Below are 21,513 nucleotides of genomic sequence, written 5' to 3'. Positions count from 1 at the left end.
ATACCCATGTGAAGCCCCATTAATCTACATAATATCTCTCTAGTACCTCTCTAGGATAACATAGTGCTTGAAAGGCAGTGGTAGTCTCCGAAATTAGGAATGTATAACCATCGCGGTCCATCGGTAATTGCCTACTAGGTAACTTGGGCGACTTCCAGACTTCCACGTATGTTCAAGTTAGGCATGTTCTCTTTTAGTACATATCCATGAATGTACAATACAATACATTTAATTGGTACCCGGACATGTCGGGACTCGGTAGTTACCTACACATTTATACTAGACTACCAAATTCGAATTCGTACAATAACCTACAGGGCTCAACTGATTACATATGTACAACTTTGAATAGTATCAACTACGAAGTATACGAACTACTGCATCAGTGCATCGCTTATCATCCTTTCCAAGACTCTCATTAACACTATTTATGTATCCTTAACCTACAACCTAGCATCTAGGAAACATACATACCTAGTAATCTTCATTCTTATCATCGCAAGTATTCACTTGTCTGAATAGGTGACAGATTGGCCTCAGTGTCTCAGAAAAAAAAGCAAAAAAAGGCATTTACATCTTTACTTGCTCACTTCATGCTGTTGGGTCTAACAAGTCGCTACGCGAACAAGACAAATTGTTAGAAAACACGAAACAGAAAAAAGAAGCAGCAAATAGAAACCATAAACCTCCCGAGCACCCAGCACTAAGATCAGCTTCAAGGTGCACCGAGTGCCGGCTTAACGACAGCTCAATGGCCTCGGATATCCAATCGGATACGATACACCCACTTTGCTCCTCATTCGGCAATTCGTGAATCACATCCAAGCATTGTGCTCTGCTTTTCTGTAGCATTCTAGACAGACATCCCTCCACTTGCTAACCTTCACCGGCTAGTCTTATATCCGAAGAAGATCTCTGGGGTTCGGCATCTATCTTGATTCTTTAGTAAATACGTTTCCCCGAAATCTCCTCCCAATCCCCTCTTAATCCCCTCCAAATCTACTTAAACCCTCCTTAAGCCTACAATATTTCTCTGGTGCTGGGGTTTTTGAAACGTTTATCCACTTAGCTAGCAGTGATGCTGCGTTTCTCGTTAGGTTTTGTACATACGTAGGGAGGCCAGTTGTCGGGACTTGCAATTCTCCTGATCCATCTGTAAGCCCCAATTCCTTGAGTAATCCCGAGTACGGAAACTTATGGAACTGGACTGCCCAGCGCTTACCCGAATAGTGATCAAACTCCTCGTCCATCTAATCATTCCTTGCTATGCTGACGCGATAAGGCTCCATGATAGATCACGAGTACAGCAGGCACCTGAGACTTTCAACCAATCTATACTCCGAGCTCCGTAACTACCGGATCGGCGGGGCCGGCTACCACCCGGGCAGTCCCGAGGTTGAGCGGGAATATCTTGCCTATTTATTCCAATCTAAATCCGGGCCTTGACTATGTATGCCAATACGACACCGTTACACAACATCTACATATGCTTCGCCAAACCTGTGATAATAACTAGGCTACGATAAACCCGTTTGCTCGTACTTACCAAAACTCAACTATTTCGCATACGGACATTCCGTGACAGCGTGCGTACCAGGATCATAGTACAACGATGGCTATGTCTATCTATCAATGTACATAGCTCATGGAGTTGTCTGTCTCCTGAGATTGTTGGGTCTCTCAGGCCCATGATATTGATGATCTGGCGGCTGTGTAACTGCTTGGGTACCTACATAACTTGGCTCATGTCTATGAAGCAGGTCATGTAGGAACCTGTAGTGAAACATGAATACTTTGCGATTATTACTTCTTATCACCTCTTCTGTGTCTATCCTAGAAGGGTTGCTGGTGAGCATACGTTGTATATCTACTGGCCTTTTACTACGGCTGCTTATATATGGATTAGTAGAACATCGAGAGTAATCGAGCAATCGTACGAGTGAGTATGGCACGATACAACAGATAGGCCTTCATTCAGCGTCCAAGGCTCCAAGCTAGGGTTATATACTTAGGGCCTAGGCATGTATGATATACAATGTATTATACATACATAGGTTAGATCGGAGCAGCTCAACTACCGGTAGGTATGTATAATTATCTAGGCAGGTACCTAGGTAAGTTTATAATTCTTCACGTATTCGTACAATTCTTATTATTTATCATGCTGCCTCCTCTCGTTTTTAATTTACATGGAACCTTCAACTCTCTATTTCTGTCTTCAAGGCTTAAGCATCTCATGTTTTAGTCATATCCCGATTCCTTAGCAATCATGCATAAGTTAATCTGATTCGCGAATCACCATTCTTCTTTTTATGCATCAGATTTATACATAAATAAGTAAGAGGTGCAAGGATAATCCAGACATAAAAAAAAAAAGAGTTAAAAAAGGAAAAGCCAATGGCCCTAATCTTTTATAGGCCCTGACGCCACTTTTATAGGCCCTGGCGCCACGTGGTTGGTGGTGTGCTGGCAGTGCCTGGCACAGTACGCAAATTTCAGAAGGCTCCTTGTTAACCATACAAATTCCTGGAGTCCCCCCCCCCTTGAACTCTCGAGCCATCTTCCTTGGTAATGCTGGTGAGCCATAGGATATGGCCCTTGCAGAAAAGACCCTTACCCTGCATACTACATAGTACTAGGTAGGAAGAGAAGAACAAATTAAGGTAAGAAAGGCTGTGATTGACTTGGATTTTACAGCAAGACTCCAAGAACAGCATACAGTACAATACAGTATCGACAACTAATTGGCGATGAAAGTGACGGCAGACGAAAGCAGAAAAGCCTGGAGTTACTGACGAGTTCGCTAGGTAGTGGGCGGATAGTTAGCAGGCCTTATTGGATTATTGAAATCTGCTACCTACTTTGAAGACCCATTCGCTCTATGCAGTGACTGACGGCATGGGATATTTCTACATCACATTTTTCAGCTCACCATCATAACTTCTGACGAGTAAACTACCTATCTAGCAGTAACATATTCTACCTATTATTGGGTACATAAGAAATAGGTACTTGATACCTTTGGGGGCCTATCTAGAACGTGGATTCGCTTGGAGGGGAAGAGAAGACTGGGGAGATTTTTTACAAAAAAAAATATTATCGTCATCAGCTCGTCAAGCTCTCTATCAGTCATCACTGTCGACCCTGAAGTTCCCCAACTCTAACGAAATCTCCAACGAACATTGAAGTCTCCAAAAGTCCAACCTTTACCTTACCTAGTCACCTTAAAAGTCCCTCCAGACCACCATTGTAGGTCTGTGAACGCCCACTATATCTTTTTATACCAAAGTATCATGGGCATCGAGGCTCAGCAATGGGTAAGTTATCTCTGCGCCTCTTTTTCTCCCCCCTTCCGTTGGGGACCCCTATGTTTGGACTTGAAAGATATGAAAGATATAAACTATATGGTCGCTCGCGCTTACAATGCGATCGATCGATTGGCTACTGCATAAAACGCGTTGACAGTTAACCGTCAACGCTTGATAAATGTTTCCACTTTCGGGGTTTTGTTTCACTGTTTCGCAGTTTCGCGGTTTCGCAGTTTCACAAGAGGAGGGGGGGCTACTACATTCCCATCATCCCTTGCGGGCCTTGATATAGGGTCTTTGCGTCCTCCTTTTTTTTTTTTTTTTAAGGAAAACTTTAGACTTGACTAACAACGTTGTCGCACCACCCAGCTCCGTCCCAGACGCTGCCTGATCATTTCCACGATCCGCTAAAGTTCTCCTCGCGATCCACTCCGCGACTAAATACCCCAGACGGCGGCGACGATGATGACGAGAATGGCGTGTGGGATAATACACTTAGACCTATAGCTCACGATCCCTCCACCTCCCGCGCCATCGCGCACTCTCGCGAGTCCTCCCTCGAGAAGCTCCAATCCGGTTCGCTTGCTGGAATTCCCGAATCGCCACAGTCAGCCACTTCTCCGATAACCTCTCCTAGCGTCCGTAGCGGTGCGTCGCGTACGAGCCCTGGCAATATATTCGAACGTCTCGGCGATCCCAAGGGTAGCAATACATACGGACACCACCGCCAAACCTCTATCGTTCATGGCATTCAACATTCGAGAAATGGGAGCCTTGCTAGTTCATCGTCGAGTCCTTTAAGCCCGCAGATGATTGCTGCCGCAGGTGCTGGCCTTCTGCCAGACCGGCCAGATATGCCTCCCATCCACCGATTAGATTCCGAGTTATCATCGACAACTGCTTCTATGGCCTCCACGATATCGACCACGTCCAGGCCTCCGACTTCCTTGTCAGGCACAACGGCCAACTCATTCGTTTACCAGTTAGAAAAGGCACATTCTCCCCAAGACAGTAGCGCTGGTAGCACTTCAACTCAGAGGAAGCATAGCAAGTCCCGGCGTGATCACACACATCACCATTCACATTCGTCGAGACATCATAGGGACGAACAGAAGACGGTGGGCGAATACGCCATGCATGTATTATTTACATCCTTTATTGCTATGGCCGAGGACAAGCTTCAGGAGTGTATTACAGTGCCTTTCGACCCCGAACCTCCCATCGAACAAATATGCGGTCCCGGAGCAGACCCAGCTTTCGACCGCTTTATTATAGCTCTTGGGCATATTGCCAACCAGAAGCCGAGACCACTCATCGATTCTATCATGCTTTGGCGAAAGCACAAAAGTGAAGCGGCAAACGAGGCACGCAGTCTGTTACAGCAGATGAAGTCTAACCTACCTGCAGCCGCTCTCGTGAGACGAAACACAGAGCCATTGCAGCTTCTCACCGGCAATTCAACAGATACAGGATCTGGCGTGACACATACCCTTGCGGACAAACAGAACGAAGCAGCGCATGCCGAACGCCGATCTATCGTCTCCATTTATATCCTCTGCCGAGTTCTCTTAGAAGTCATCACGCAAAGCAGCCTTAGTTCTATTACCCCTGAGATGGAGGATAAGCTCGAGGTTATTATATTTGGTCAACTCAAGATTGCCGACATTGAGCAGCTCTATGTCTCCCCTCTCAAGCTGGCAAACTGGAACCTCTTCGCCCAGCTTCTCGGTGCCATGAGCGAGATCAACTTTTCTAGCGTTACCGATCGATTCATTACAGATCTTGACCGCTCCCTACAGGAACTCACCGTGAGAAGTCCGGCTACTCAAGTTAGGGATCCCGAAGGTCAGGTAGAGTTAGTGCTAGGAGGCATGAAACATCTACATATCAAGATAGACACCGATGATAGCTGGGATCAAGCCTGCGACTTTTTGGTGTCTCTGGGCCGGCTGTTTGCCCGATCCCACGGCCAAAAGGTCAAGTCCGCGTTTTGCCAGATATTAGATACACTGCTGCTCCCCATTGCTACCAAGGCTACTAACAAACACTTCTCTTACTTGAAGTGGTCAGAAGTACTCAGTAATATTAGCCCTCGCCTAGCATCGCTCTTTGTAAAGCCTCGGTATTGGCTGGCTGCGTTCCCTTTGACAGCAACAATGCTATGCGTGTCGTCCCCGGAGAATCTAAGTAACCAATGGCTCCAGCTAATCAGAACGGTTCAGCCGAAACTGAAGGATCGTTCTATGCGTGCCCTATGCTTGCAGGTCATCTCGAGATTAGTTTGGGCTTATCTGTATAGGACAACCGACACCCTAGCAGGAGCTACGCGGAAACTTGACGAGGTGGTGCAACTCATATTGCCTACCTCGAAGCGAACATTTTCAGCCGGCGACACGGCATTGACTGGCCCCCTGATACAGGTGATCAGAATTATTGGCTACAAATACCCCGAGTATTGCTGCAAGAATATCATATTTCCTTTAATTAATGCCGAGCTTTTCTACTCCAACAAGGAACTGAAAGTCGAGCAACTGGAGCCGGATAGGATGGTGATCGGGATCAGAGCGTTTCTCACCATTATGTCGGATCTCGAGAAAGGTGAACAAGGCCGACCTCCGTTTCCACAACAATATCCTCTTCCAACTACCATGGACCGAGCACCTCCCCCCTCTCCAGCTTCCACTTCTGGTGCAACGCCCTGTACCCCTATTATATCAGATCACGACGAATCTCTGTCGCGGCCTGTACAACTGGCTGCGTTGAGTGAGGGTGCAAGAGAATACTATAAAAAGTTCTCAGAAATACTTGGTAAAATCACCATTATCTGTGATAATACATTTGGAGGCCAGGCCGCACTCGATGAGAAATTTAACAGCCCAGGAGGACCGAAAACGCCTATCACGGAGACCTTCAATTTCTCAAGGCGCGATGACCACCCAAGTCCAGCGGACCAGAAACAAGCCTTCTACGAGCTTCTTCACGTTGCCGTACAGGCGCTGCCTCGCTGCCTCTCTGCTGATATACCATTTAATTCGCTCGTCAACCTCCTTTGTACGGGGACTGCCCACGTTCAGTACAACATTGCCGAGTCTTCTGCGCAGTCTCTCAAATCTATCGCCCGACAGTCTTACGCACATCAAGTCACGGTGGGATTTGCCCGGTTCATATTCAATTTTGACGATCGTTACGATACTATGTCTGATGGGGGTATGTTAGGCCCCGGCCACATCGAAAGCACATTACGACTCTATGTCGAATTATTACAAATATGGAGGGATGAAATAAGACGAAAGACGAAAGACGCCGCATCCGATTCCACTGAGCTTAACGGTAATGACAAGCGAGGGATGAAATTAGATTTGTCCAGTATCTGGGCCGAAGTCGAACACGTCGAAGCTCGCGGGTTATTCTTTTTATGCTCGCAGTCGCGCAGGGTGCGGCACTTCGCCATCACGGTTCTTCGGCTGATCGTTGAATTTGATAATGCGCTAGGTAAAGATACCACCTTGGAAAAGGATACGGTTCGGCTCATCGACATACTGGAGAATGACTCGGTACAAGTGATGAATTTCAAGGACGAGCATCTGTCTGTAGCCGAGAGAAGTCGACTGCAGAGGGGTATGCAGAATAGCAACAATAAAGGGGCTCTCATTGAGCTCTGCACCAGCGACGTTTCTTATGATACCACTCTCTGGTTCAAGATTTTCCCCAACTTTATAAGGATTGCTTATGACCGATGTCCCTTTACCGTCACGATCGGCCGGGACCTGGTTTGTAATCGAATTTTACAAATGTATAAGGGGATTGTACTGTTGTCGGAACCATCTCGGGGCCTATATTACGGCTCCGATCCCAATAACTCTCGGTATACGGGAAGGACGCCAACAACACAGCCTGATGTGCTCATTGAACAGTGGAAGCTCTACTTGGCTTTTGCTTGCACTACATTGACCGATTCCGGAACTACCATTAACGGTGCGCCACAGCCAGGGAAACAACATGTACGAAAGCTATCAAGATCTGCCGACAAAATTGTATCGGCTAGAACCCTCTTCAAATTCCTCATACCGTTGCTCTTAGCCTCTTCAGCCTCTGTTCGAGAGGCGGTTGTGCTCGCCATGGGCTCGATTAACATTAACATATACCGAACCCTACTCGAAGAACTCCAGGGCCATGTATCCCAGTGTAATAATGAAGCGCGCGCCAGGATACACCAGCGAACCGGCAGTGGCCCGCGAAGAAACCGGAAAATGGATCTCCTGAGGACTGAACTTACTTATGTGAACAAGTTGACTTGTCATTTTCTAAAGGAACCGGAGATCTACCAAGACGACTGGATTCTCAACAATCTTTGCACATATACCAAGGACCTGAAGCTGTTCTTGATGGACGGCGAGGTTCAGATGGACTGGGAATTCCAGAAGCTGAGGCGACACTACTGCGGCTTGGTGGAGGGACTCTTCGAGGGCGTTAATCGGACAAAAGATCCATCCCGTTGGATGACGTTCGAATCCCGCAAGTCTTCCTTCACTTTGATGGAAGACTGGTGCGGATTCTCCCCGAATCAAATGCAAATTCGTCAAAGAGAAGACACGATGCGGCAATCTTTGATTGACCAACAATCTCTAGGCGAGCGAGGTATCATTACTGCTGCCATGGAAATAGAGAAGAGGAATCTGAAGACGGCCGCCCTTAGTGCTATGGCAGCCCTTTGCGCTGGCCCTGTCAGTGTGACGACGGAAAGTGGCGCTACGCTCCATTTCGACATGAGGCGAATGCTGAACTGGGTGGAATCCATTTTCAGCTCTGGAAGCGACCGGGTCAACGTCATTGGTCGAAGAGCCTTGAAGAACCTGGTTGTCTACAATCAAGACCATCCATACCTCCTAGAGCACTGTATTGCCCGATGCTACCTCACCGAGGCGCCCAAGGTACTAGAAAGCTATTTTACAGTGATAACCGAGGTGCTGCTAGAGCACATTGACTACCCAACACCATTCTGGAAATTATTAGGACTGTGTCTGTTTACCTTAGGAAGCGATCAGAGCGACATTCGATCCAAGTCCGCTCTTGTTCTGAGGGCGCTACAGGAGAGGCAGCAAGCGGCGCAAAACTCCAAGATTCGCGACTTTGAGATCAGCATTGCAGACAAGACCAAGGCCGTCTATAAGCTGGCTCAGTTTGAGATATCCAAACGACTGGCCAAGCAGCACCCGGAGCTCGCATTCCACGTCTTCTCCGAAGTGACGTTATACTTCAAGAACCTGCCTCCGGGCGCGCAACGGAATGTGGTGGCCGTCATCCTTCCTTGGATCCAGACGATCGAGTTGAAAGTCGATCCCAATGGCGGCCCCATAGCTCAATCCTACGTGCTCCTTGCCAATCTACTCGAGGTCACGATCAAGTCTAGCACTGCGCTGCACAACGAGGTCCAAGCTCTCTGGCAAGCCCTCGCGACTGGCCCTCATCCTGGAAATGTCCGGTTGGTGCTGGATTTCATCATTGCACTTTGCTTAGAACGGAGAGAGCAGAACTTTGTCGAGTATGCCAAACAAATTGTGGTCTTCTTGGCGAGCTCCCCCAGCACGCCTGGCATCAAGGTGGTCGAGTTTCTGCTGATGCAGATCACCCCGAAAGCCATGGTCCCCAACGAGAAAAGGGATGTGGTCCCGTCACCTCCTGATCTCAGTCAACTGCAATTGCCATACTGTGCCGATTTATCGGAAGCCTTGCCTATTGGTACTAAACAGGCTGGCTTTTCCTTAGGACAGCTCTCCCTGATACTCCTGGTGGACTTGATGGTGTCACCCGTGCAGCTGAACACAGAGAATCTCATAGTCTTGTTGCAAGTCATCACGGTGCTCTGGGACCACTACACCCCCCTCGTTCAAGAACAGGCTCGCGAAATGTTGGTACACTTGATCCATGAGTTGGTAGTCTCGAAAATGGATGATGCTACGCCCCTGGAGACCAAGAAATTCGTGGAGGACCTGGTCGACGGGATCCGACGCCACGATCGTAATGTGGTCTGGAGCTACGAGGAAAGCAACGGCAAGGTGGATGGACGTGACAATAAGGTGCCCCAAAGCATGGAATATCTGACTGCAGAAGTGGTCAAAACTTTCGAGCTCACATTCCCAGGGATCAAGGAACAATGGAGTCGCCTGTCCCTCACCTGGGCAACTTCGTGTCCGGTCAGGCACTTGGCTTGCCGTTCATTTCAAATTTTCCGCTGTATCCTTACTTCGCTCGACCAGCTCATGCTTGGTGATATGCTGGCTCGATTATCCAACACCATCGCCGACGAAGATACCGAGATCCAAACCTTCTCCATGGAAATCCTCACCACCCTGAAAACTCTCATTTCGAAGCTTGATCCGGAAGAGCTCTTGTCTTTTCCCCAGCTCTTTTGGACCATGTGCTCTTGTTTAGACTCGATCAACGAAGTCGAGTTTCTGGAAGCCATCGAAATGCTCGAAGAGTTCTTAGCCAAGCTAGATTTCCACTCTCCCAGCATCCGAAGGGCGCTTATGGATGGCCAACCTCCAAGATGGGAGGGCGCGTTCGAAGGTGTTCAGCCCCTACTATACAAGGGGCTGAGATCATCAAACTGTCTCCACCCCACGCTGAACATCCTGGATAAAGTCATACAGCTACCTTCTGGTCGCCTCATTGGTGACGACAACAGGCTCTTCTTTTCCATCATCGCTAACCTTCCACGGTTCTTGCAAGCTATGGAGCAAGCTGCTATTAGCAGAGATACTTTGGAATCCGCAGAAATACTATTTGCTGTAGCCGAGGCTCAAGGGATGTCATCAATATGTGCGGCTCTAGGGGCTTTCATGCAATCGCGGTACCGTTCACGCAAGGAGTTCATTATCCAGTTGCTTGCCGCACTCCGCGAATTCTTCCTCCCGCAGCTTGACTTCAAGATGCTTACCATGATATTGGGATTCCTCACGAACAGCATACCCGCTGTGAAAATCATGACGATGCAGCTGCTCTGCGTCATCATCCCCGAGATCGAAATGCGCAAGCCTGAGATTGCCGGCCACGGATCCGACCTAATATCTCCGCTCTTCCGACTCTTACAGACCGAGTACTGCATGGAAGCGCTGGAGGTGCTCGACAACATCATGACTATGTCCGGGACGCCGATGGACAAGCAATATGTGCGAATGAGTATGACCAGCGCGGCATCCAAAGACAGGAAGGATTACGAGACGACTCAGAGCCTGTTTGGCATTCCGGAAGAGTCCGGTTGGTCAATCCCCGTTCCAGCGAAGAAGACGGAGATTACACGCGCGAACATTCACGCTGCGTTCTACATGTGCCAAGCCAACCCGGGAGACGGCATCTGTGTAGACCCTACACCCACACCTGAGGTCGAATTCCACGCCGATGATTACCGCTATGGTTATTTTGAAATGCCGGATCGAACCGAGACCATGATGTCAGACGAGGGCCAAGGCGAGGGTCAAATGGCCGATCTGGTGACGAAGCTGGATAGTTTGGATGACTTCTTCGATGACATGTCACAAACATCACCTAGCGAGGGCCGCTCGTCTAGAACAGTGACAGAGTTTGCCCCCGAAAGTTTCGAATCTGGCGCGCGACTTTACGACGACGTGCTACCTATTCTACACCAGGCCTCGACCAACACCTCGTTCCAGAACGGCTTCGTAGACCGCGTACCGATGTCCAAAGAGGGCAAGCCCAATACCATGAACCCCGGCGCCTTCAACCCCGTTGCAGTCGGCAGCAGGCCAGGCCTCCATTCCCGCTCCGTCACCTCTCCCTCAACCCCCTCGTCGTGGACGCAGCCACAGCTCAGCGAGCTGACTTCAGACGACGAGTTCACGGAGAACGTGTTCTCAGACGACGACGACGACGGGCGGCCGCTCAACGGAGGAAGCGGAAGCGGAGGCGTGCCCGAGAGCTCTTTCTTCCTCGAGAACATGATCAAGCCGATCGCGCAGACGACGCGGACGCACATGCGGCGGCTCACGGGCGGGGGCAGGTCCCGCGACGCGGAGAGGCAGCGCGAGCTCTTCCGCTCACGGCAGCAGCTGCAGGTTTCGCCGCAGGTGCCTAAGGTGCCGAATTCGTATCTCCCGCAGAACAATAACAGCAACAACAACAGGAGTCCGTCGAATGGGGATTTTTGATGAGACGGGATGCTGGAGATCTTACGGGGGGGTTCTTTTTTAATACTCTCGTAGAGGAAGAAGAATCCTACATACCAGGATAAATAGCCACGCGATGGTGTAGAGCTATGTACGTGGTTTGTGTTATATTTAATGGACGATATAGCGGTGCGCATAGTGTCAACTGGATAGGTGGTGGTGGTTGGTGGTGAGATGGATGGATGGATGGGATCGATACCTACTACTCGGGTATCTGTCTCGATATACACGCTTGCCTGGACTGGAGGGATACATACCAGGTAGGCTCAGAAGGAAGGAAGGTAGGGTGGTCAGGAAGCGCTATGTATCTATTACGTGTAGAATAGAGAAAGCTATCCGCGCGGTCGTTCGTTTTTTCAGATGAAAGTTAAAGAAAGGAATACTTGTGATATGTTGCCAAATTTTACATATTACTATCTACCTACTACGTACCTTTTTGCTATTTCATGAGTGAATGGACATGGGCAGCAAAACACGACGGCATAAAAGGAATAGGGGCAGCTCAGGGGGTTACTTGATGACTAAGACAATTTAACTAGGTATCCTTCATAACTGGATTAATAAGAACCTTAACAGAACCGTGCTGTGGGGTTGTTTTATCGTTTCGGGACGGATAATAGCGAAAGCGTATTAAAGGCGCTAAGCCCATTGCGCGTTATGGGGAAGCGGTCAGACATGGCAATTCGGTATTTTTTTCTGGTTTTCTGGACGAAGCTTTCTTAACTCAATGGTTTGCGCTATCAGATAGTAAATATAGTACATATGCATATCAACTGCGCAAACGATTTCACGTGGGTTTTTTTTAGGAACTGGGTTACGGTTCTTTGGTATTGACATCAAGTTGCAAGAAATACAGAATCATAATTAGGTTCAATTAGAAAGCAATCAACCGTTTAACTTGTCACGCTTCAGCTGCGCACAGGACTAGACTGAACCTCAACGATGATGCCGTAGTTAAGCGCATTTTCCTTTGAAACAACAACGAACGATGGCGAAGCGCAAGTCTTACGGAGGCGAGGGCGGTCATACTGGGAAGAAGCAGAAGACTGCCCATGTGCACGAGGCTCCCACTTCTGAGGAGGTTTTCACCGGACGGCAGCTTCTCCAGTTGCTTGCTTTCGAGCAAGACCTTCAGAAAGCCAGGCATGGTATGTTGATGCCGAATTATGGATATAACTTATGAAATGTTTGTCGCCTGAGACTAATCATAAGAACTTACAGGCCTACAGTCGTTCAAGAACCTCCTCGATGCTATCCTCAACAACGAAGACGAGAACTCCGAAAAGCTGCAGATAGTGCTTGAGTATCTGGAATCGGTAAAGCCAAGAGAGACGGAAGACGAAGTCCCCGTGTACCTACCTGATATAATGGAGACATGGAGCATGGCCTCGCAACTGAATAACGAAAATGTCATGTCTGCCGTTGCCGTCGTGCTTGCCCTGCTACTCAAGATTATATCCGGAAACATGGACCTAGTAGCGTACGGTCTAGGAATATGTCGAACCCTTCTCCAAAAGCGCCAGCAAGAACTGCTTGCCAAGAATCTTTCCGCCGACAATGGCAAAGATTTTATAATATCGCCCACGTTGAGATTACTCAAGGAGGTTGTCTCGTTAGATGGCGGTGCTCTCGCTGCCCCGATCTTCAGAGCTAGGAGCAATACGTTCAAATCGCTCGCCAGGAATATGGGTCTGAGATATCTAGGAGAAGGCATAGAAGACCCCAAACGACCGTCCGTCAGAACGAATGCGATCCGTTTTCTGCTAAGCAGTCTCAGGCTTCTCCATTTCGAAGCGAAACGAGACCTACTATCTCAGAAGGATATCGTGGCTGCGCTCATGAGACATATCAGAAAAGATCCCCCTTCTTTAATACAGGAAATACTAAGCACTCTAAGAGCTTCTGTCATCCTCGACAAGAAGTTACCTAAGGAATCTAAGATCAGGATACTGAATGCCAACTCGCTCATCAAGATATCAGAACTTTATGGTTATCCTGAGGATACCACAGAACCCAAAGACGATAATGAGGGCGTGCGACCCTCAGTGGAGGATTCGGCTCACGCATTCCTACTTGCTGCCTGTACCGATACGAGCGCCGGTATACGGCGGTCAGAACACGGTTATTACCCCGAGGGCGTAGATCCCAACGCGGTGCCTTCAGGGGCCAACAGCGTCAAGCTCGTGAACATGAGCATCGACAGCATTCCCTGGATGAGCAAGTTCGAAGACGAAGTCCCCGTCCGAAATACGCTACTGGCCGAGTTTATACAGACATTGCGTCCATGGTCCAACACGAAACAAAACGAACTTTTGGTGGCCATCTTCGAGAGCTCGCCTGAGCTAATTGCCCATTACTTTTGCCACAAAAAATCCTTCTTATTCGACCCAAAGCTCTCGGCTACGTGGATTGGATATGCCGCGTTGCTGTATAATGTCATCCAACTCCCGATCCCGCCTTGGTTCGGGCACCCCAAGGGTTACGCGAGAGTTCCGCCCCCTACCTCTGTGGTGCTTGGGAATTTGATTCCGTTGCCTATGACGTCTAAAGCCATACTACGATGCTTCTCGATCAAGTCCAAATTGGCGTCTTTCTACGCTATCCGTATATTGACATTAGTGTTACAAAAGCTTGGACGAGCTCTGGAGATGCACCGAGAGGCATCTCCCTCGTCTGAATCTATCTGGGAGGAGGCTGCTCGGCGACTGCTTGATGAGTTCTACGAAAAGATTCCAGATATCAAGGACGTTATAAAATGTTACACGAGTTTAGACCAAGATGATCTGCTTCAACGGCAAGCTGCGAGTCGCTTGTTATTACTTTATTATGAAGTTATTCCACAGCTTGCCTTAAGGGCCAAGTTTGATGTCTCGCCCATACTTCTCGCGACCATCAAACGGGTCGAGGCTTCTAAAGAGACGACAGAATATGTCGCCATGTCAATATTAGAACTTGAAAACCTATGCGCCATTGCGAAATATTCTCCAAGCATGCGGTGGTTCGCCAAAACCTCCGATATCCCCCATTCCCCTTTTACAACCCTCTTAAGATTATCTGTCGAACGGACGACCAACCTCTCTAACGAGAGTCTGAACAATGTTTTACATTGGGTGGCTAGCGAATACCAATTGGTGGAGAATCGGCCGAAGTCTCCAGGGTTGCAACCTCTCTTTGCTGCGTTGAGAAGTCTTGAGAATATAGATACCGCTATCTGGACATTCCTGGATAACTGTGTTGAGCGGTGCGCCAGGACCCCGGTCAAGTACCTGGAGATGATTGAAGAACAGCTGGCAAAGGCCACTGTCTCAGAGGATGAAGATACGGTTGCGTATCCTCTCATGATGACAATCGCGGAACAAATTCCGTTCCTGATATCATCATCCCCTTCGAAAGCTACACTCAAATCTTTTGTTAAGTTACTTTCAGAATACCTCGGACATTCACTGGCTGCTGGAGTGAACGAGTCTTTCCTGGAAGCCTCCAAGGGGCTCTTTGCTGCTGGTCTTGGAGACAAGAAGCTCGTGGAAAAGTTGCGCATCCCCGATAGAAAGAAGGCCGCATTAAAGCCACAAGATGATCCTAATGTGCTCAACATTATTGAGACCAATGGCTTGTACGATGGAATGGCCGATGGGCAGATCACTGAAATTAGCCCAGAAGAGCTGGAGGAGAAGCTCGCTGTACCCATTACCACCACCAAGGACAATTCGTTATCAAGATGGTCATCCAAGACGCCAGAAGAACTCGTCGAGGAAGGATATGCATCATCATTAATACGCCTGCTTTCCTCGGAGCACTCAAGCATTCGCAAGGAAGCACTGACGAATATCATCAAGATGGCCTCGAAGATCAGAGAATCCGCGTACGAGAACAACGAGCAGGTATGGCTCCTCCTCATGGAACTTGCCGAGTCGACACGAAGCGCAGTCGACGAAGGACCCGTGCCCAGCGTCATCATCGCCTTCGCCTGCAAAGCTCTCGAGGTCCTCATGAACCCGCTCCACTGCCTCTACGAGAAGATCAACCTCTTCCTCACCGGCCGCCCCGTGTGGTCTCTCGACCGCATCCCGCTCCTCCAGGACATCCTCCAGGAGGGCCCGACCGAGGACGGCGCGTTCTACTCCGAGGTCAGCTGGCTGCTCGGCCTCCTGCTCGAGAGCCTCCGGACCCCCGAAGACATCGCCCTGTTCCACAAGCGGAAAGTGTTCGAGCGGCTGCTGGCGCTCCCGTGCAACCCGTTCATGGGCCTGAACTTGCGCACCCAGGTCCTCCGCATCGTATACAGGGCTACGGGGATCACGGGGGGAAGCGATACGCTGATCACGCGGTTCGGGGCCGTGGGGTGGGTGTTGGCGAGGAGAGATGCGGCGGGTGGTGTGGAGAGGGGTGTCTACCAGGCGCTGCTTAGACGGCTGTGGGAGACGTGCGATCAGAGGCGTATTGCGGTGTGGAGTGAAAAGGGGGTGGGAAGGCTTGTGGAGAGGTGATGTAGTGTAGGTGTATGCTCAGGAAGTTGTACCCAATGGCAAGTTTATGTACCTACCTATACATAGCGTGACATGCCATGCGAGCTGATACTACTAGTTATGTATCAATGATGAATATTTCGAAACCTGGGTTTTGCTTCCAAGTTGTTTGCTCCCTACCGTACCTAAGGCTACCTACCTTATGTTATAGATACATTGAATTAATACATTCAACTCATGTCGATTCAGGCATCGAGCTCTGGGGGCTTAGGACCCACTCAGGTTAGGTTAGGTAGTGTGGGACCCCCTTGCAAAAGCTAAATCGATAACAACCTTGGAACATTCATGGCTGTAACTACATGTGGGATTTTGTGCTATGACATGGTAGTATTTCGTACCTACTCCAAAATGTGGGACACGGGCCACACTGAATATCCACATGTCCTTGCTACCTGTGCTACAAACATTGAACATCAATGACCAATATGAATATTGAACACTGGATGTACTGAATACATAGTGCTACTACCACATAATGCCCAGAACAATCCCTCTCTCTGCCTACCCTCTACCTACCCTCTACCTACCCTAGGTAGTTGTCACTGTATACAGTAAGGTAACAAAAGGTAACAAAAGGTAACAAAAGGTAACAAATACAACTCTGCAACCTTTTTTTTTTCTTCTTCTCCATCAGTCCCAAGTTCCCACCCCCAAAGGTAAACTGATTCACCAACTGTTTATTTCACCCCTTTACAACAATTTACCTGAATCCATCCTTGACGTACAACCTTACAACCTTTCTAACTCACATTAGATACCGTCGCCAGTCGCCTGCCATCTCAACGTAACCCTCCGTAACGTCATCATAAAGATTCGTCGGCTATTCAATTGTACAATTGATCCTACTTTCTCACCTACACCACTGAACCCACTGTGCATCTGATTCGCAACCTCGCAACCTCGCAACCTCGCAACCTCTCAGGCTGTATTGGCCTAGTTTGTCCATACATGACCTATTACCTACATAGGTACCAGGATAATACCAAAATACCAGCATACCAGCATACCAGAATACTAGGATACTGGATCTGAATTCAATTCAATCTTCGAACTCGGCCGACCGCGTCGTCTAACCTACCTACCTACCTATTCACCCCGCACAAAGCAAAACAATTCCCCTCAAGGGATCTCTATCTCTCACCTTCGAGCCGCGCTGTCTTTTAGGACCGATATATCATAAATACCACCTACTGCCAGTCATCGACTGGACTGCGTACGCCTGGAACGTGGGCTTTTGTCCACACCCTCTTTAACAAGATCTTCTCCCACACTTAGATCATTTCTTATCAAATCTTCAGATGATATGGCAATACGATATACAGCTGAAGCGCTAGTTTATCTGCGCGAGTCCCCGCTATGTATCAAGCCGAGTACACTACCTCCTGCGGAAGAATGGATGGGGTATGTATCCCTAATCTCACCAGCAAACGAGGAACAAGACTCGCATCCGTGCTAACAGATACATGCAGACCGCCGCCTGAGACATTCCGCAATAATCAAGGGAACAAGCCTGGGACAGAAAGAAGTAAAAGCAATGACAACCCTTTACTCGAACAGACTAATAGGCGAACAGGTGTCGATAGACATGTATCGCGGAACTCTGGGAGTAAGTCATTATTATCTAACTTGGCGCCGCCTTAACATTGTCTAACCATGCTCTGGATCTAGATCCCGAGGATATTATCCTGGGGCCCCCGCGTATGACTTTCTCATCGGCAACTTTATCGAGGGGCAACAAGCCTTTCGATAACGATAAGGGTCCTAAAGAGACCGATTCTCGAGACCGCTTCGCTTTCCGGTCTCGGAATGGCGACACCGACAACTCGGAACGTCCCCGTGACCGTGACCGTGACCGCGAGCGAGATCGTGATACCCGAACCACTTTTCGTCGGCGTGGGGATGCAGATCAGGACAGTGACGGCTGGAGCACCGTTAAGCCTCGCAAAAGCTTTGGGCACGAAGGTGCCGAACGTTTTCATGGACGCATGGGTGATCGCCCTGAGCGCTTTGGGGGAGAGCGCCGAGTCCGTGATCCAGATGATCGCGAGAATGGCGAACGGCCTCGCCGCACCTTTGGTGAATTTGCCAAGGAGAAAGAGGGCGAGGAAGGTGAAAAGCCTCGTAGAAATGGCGGCACTAATAGGCATCGGGCAGACCAGCCTTGGCTAAGGGAGAATAACGATGCATCGTCCGCCCCTCGGGAGCGATTTGATAGGGCGAGAAGCTGGAGAGAAAGAGACGAACAACACCAAGCCGAAGTACACCAGGAAAGACCAAGAGAAAGAGGGTTCGAACGAAGATGGGATCGAGACCGAGATCAACGTCAAGAACGTGATCCGGAATGGTACGCCGAACCAGCAGAGGAGCAGCCTCAAGCACGTACCCAAGAGGACTTCAAGAAGTTCATGGATAGCATGAAGGCTGGGAAGAACCCAGTCAAGGCAGAGCCAACCCCCAAATCATCTGCCGAAGCATCTGCGCCCCCCGAGAAAGTTGAAATCGAGAAAACGAAGGCCAAGTCAACGCCTGCCATTGAGATCGGCCCAGACAAGTTTTTCGCCGCATTTGCTCAGAGTACTAGCATCGAAGGCGCTGGCAACGCCGGTGAACCAAGCAAGGAGAATGCTGTGCCTGTCATGAAACCAAAATCAGGTTCTCGGTTTCAAACGTTTTTCTCATCTCAGGAGGAATCACGACGGCAGGTAGAGAACCCAGTTCCTGTTGTCAGCGCACCGCCACCGCCCGAGATGAATCCACTCCTAGCCATGGCTGGAGCGCAGTCTGGATCCCAACCACAATCGCAAAACGACGTGGCCGAGAAAGTAGCGTTCCAAGCCTTGCTCCAGAAGTTGCAGAAACAGACTCTACAAACACCCCCTCCAACCAGCGGGTTTTCGGAACCTCCCCCCAATCATGCGGCGGCTTCTCCTGGTCCATTCCAGCCCTACATACAAGAGCGCCGTGACGAGCCCCTCGCTCGTGGTCTTCCGCCAAACCTTCCACCGAATCATGATGCTCACACGCCTAGACCACAACTTAACCCACAATTTGCTGGAATGCGTACAGAGCAACAAATGCTCCATGAAATCATTAGCCAACGTCACGTTGGCCAGAACCAGCCCGCTATGCGTTCCGAGCAGCCACCAAGCCGTAATAGCAGCAGCAATGCTGAGTTTCTCATGACTTTAATGCAAAGTGCTCGACCGGCGCCTGAAGTCCAGAGAAATGAGCAGCTTACTATGAGAATGCCGCAACCTTCCAGGCCGGCACAGATTCTCCCCACGCCAGACCGAGATCTAGATTATCAGCATGAGCGCAACACTCCACTCCATCAAGTTGGTCGCGGCGCCAACCTTCCTAGTTATTTCGATGAACCTCCAATGCACCACCGTGAGCAAGACAACCGCCCGCAACAACCCACTCAAATTCTCCAGCGCCAAGTTCCCCCGGGCCTGGATCAGATGCACCCCGCTGCTTGGATGCAAAACAACGGGCAACAATTGCCTCCTCCGCAGCGTCCCATGATCCCGCCTCCTGGATTGGCCGGGAACCCACGTAATGGGCCCCTTCCCGGTTTCCCGCCCAACTTCCCCATGGGCGCATTCCCTCCAGAAGGAATAGCGGCCCCCCCTCGTAACATGGCGCCCCCTCCTGGATTCTTTGGCGGACCACCGCCGCCGCCACCGGGGTTCATACCACCCGGAATGGGTGGTTTCCAGGGACCAGAAAACGTCGGGTTTGGCTTCGATCACCGCGGAATGCCTCCCCCGCCAGGTGCTTTCCGTAGGAACTAGGAGTCACCCGGGGCTGGTAACGTCGACGGAGAACAATCGCTCAAACCTACATAATCTACCGCTAGCCCTAGCTGGAACCTTCCCAACATAACATTGTTTAGTGCTTTCCTGGCAAGGGCCTCCAAATGGAGGAGAAACGGCCAAATTTTCGTACTGGTATCATGTATTTGAAACGTGAGGGACTAGAAAGCAAAGGCTGGAATCGGGAGAAAGCCACCCCTTCATTATCAAATGAAGGGGAGGGGAGGGAGGATAACAAGAGGTTCTTAAAAACCGTCAACGCCCATTCTTGCCTCTCCCCGAGACTCCAGTCTAGGAAAAAGGGAATGGCAAAGGAAGCTTTCTGGCATTTGTATGGTTTCGGGTTCTTAAAGTACCACCAAAAACAGGCGGATAGGTACGCAAAAAAAAAACCGCAGGTAGTTACGGGAGGCGCGGAAACGGGGCTTGTGTCGTTTGTAATAACGATGTTAGTTACTAGCTGGGTAGATAAATGCCGATGCGTCGTCGTTCATGGTCGGCTGATGATACCGCACTCTCAATTCTTGCTTGCTTGCTTATTCTCTCTTCTTCCGATCTTATCTTGTCTTAACTTTTTGATTTGCTAAGATGATTATGTGCTAGATGATACGGTATGATATGATATGAATGCCTACCTAGGGTCCCTTGCGTAGGTACCTAGGCTTTGGCATAAGTGGGTGATATGGGGTAGTTAAGGTTAGATATGTTCGATGTGCTTGGGAATAAGTTATAGTACCTAACTAACCTAGGTACCTACTTGAGGTATTACGAAGGAGCTAATAGACGTCGACGTGCTCTTATGAAGGAAGAATACCTGTCTGTCTGTCTGTCTGCCTGCCTGCCTACCTAGGTACTAATAGGTGCTTGCCTTCCCTGCCTAATATAGGTAGGTATATACTATATAGACCTCGATATAGCCTCATGTATATACATACATACATACCTACGTAGGCACATACATACTTCTACATATACATACATAGGTAGGTATATAGGCACCCACCCAATTGAACGAACGAACGAACGAACGAACGAGCGAACTTCCATTAACTACCTCTCTCTTGTACGTAATAGATACCCTAAGATATTCAATAATATGTAAAATGTGTACATACCTACTAGGTAGTTAGATATCTATGGATGGAAGGATAGCAAATACGTACCTAAGTATCTAGGCAAGTAAATAGAGACCTAAGCTAGATATGTAGGTAGGTAAGGAGACAGCTAACCTTGAAGTAAGGTAAGTATAGTATAGTATAGTAACTCTGGGAGGTGCTCACTCACTCACTCACTCACTGCTTACCTACTACAGCACCTACTAACTATTACTCAGCTATACACGATATGTGTATAGCCAAGCAGCAACCATCACATACATGCATCTAGGTACACGGGAAGTCTTCAAAGTTCGTAGGCACTCTTTCTTGCTGTCTTTCTTTCTTGCTTGATCTTCAACTACCATTCATCTTTTCTCCATTCCACCAACAACTACGTACTTTATTTGATATATCCATCACCATGCAGAACTTTATGCAACAACTACAACACCAACCACAACAACAATACAATGCAATGTTCGCTCGCTCGCTTGCTTTGCGAACTTCTCAGCGGCGAGACAAGAAAACCCAACTCAACTCCCCAACGCCGTGCTTCGGTTATTTGCACCTTAGTATCTTAG

At 49.0% G+C, this 21,513-nt stretch overlaps 3 protein-coding genes across 3 annotated transcripts; all 3 read left to right on the top strand.

Annotated features, from left to right (window-relative positions):
* Positions 1-2,984: 2,984 nt before the first annotated feature.
* On the top strand, positions 2,985-11,574 carry GGS25DRAFT_311018 (cell morphogenesis N-terminal-domain-containing protein). The gene is made up of 2 exons (XM_049257722.1): positions 2,985-3,317; positions 3,678-11,574. The coding sequence occupies exons 1-2, from the start codon at positions 3,314-3,316 to the stop codon at positions 11,474-11,476; spliced, it is 7,803 nt and encodes a 2,600-aa protein (XP_049115284.1). The 5' UTR covers positions 2,985-3,313; the 3' UTR covers positions 11,477-11,574.
* A 657-nt stretch (positions 11,575-12,231) lies between these two features.
* Positions 12,232-16,238, top strand: GGS25DRAFT_493639 (ribosome 60S biogenesis N-terminal-domain-containing protein). Its single transcript, XM_049261274.1, has 2 exons — positions 12,232-12,642; positions 12,716-16,238. The coding sequence occupies exons 1-2, from the start codon at positions 12,483-12,485 to the stop codon at positions 15,979-15,981; spliced, it is 3,426 nt and encodes a 1,141-aa protein (XP_049115283.1). The 5' UTR covers positions 12,232-12,482; the 3' UTR covers positions 15,982-16,238.
* A 425-nt stretch (positions 16,239-16,663) lies between these two features.
* On the top strand, positions 16,664-20,161 carry GGS25DRAFT_493635 (uncharacterized protein). Its single transcript, XM_049261273.1, has 3 exons — positions 16,664-17,421; positions 17,490-17,626; positions 17,689-20,161. The coding sequence occupies exons 1-3, from the start codon at positions 17,324-17,326 to the stop codon at positions 19,812-19,814; spliced, it is 2,361 nt and encodes a 786-aa protein (XP_049115282.1). The 5' UTR covers positions 16,664-17,323; the 3' UTR covers positions 19,815-20,161.
* Positions 20,162-21,513: the final 1,352 nt, after the last annotated feature.

The sequence above is a fragment of the Hypoxylon fragiforme genome, assembly GCF_022984875.1.
Source record: "Hypoxylon fragiforme strain CBS 206.31 chromosome Unknown GGS25scaffold_6, whole genome shotgun sequence".
NCBI classification, from domain to species: Eukaryota; Fungi; Ascomycota; class Sordariomycetes; order Xylariales; family Hypoxylaceae; genus Hypoxylon; species Hypoxylon fragiforme.
Note: the sequence above shows the minus strand (reverse complement) of the source record. Positions and strands in the feature narration are given on the sequence as shown.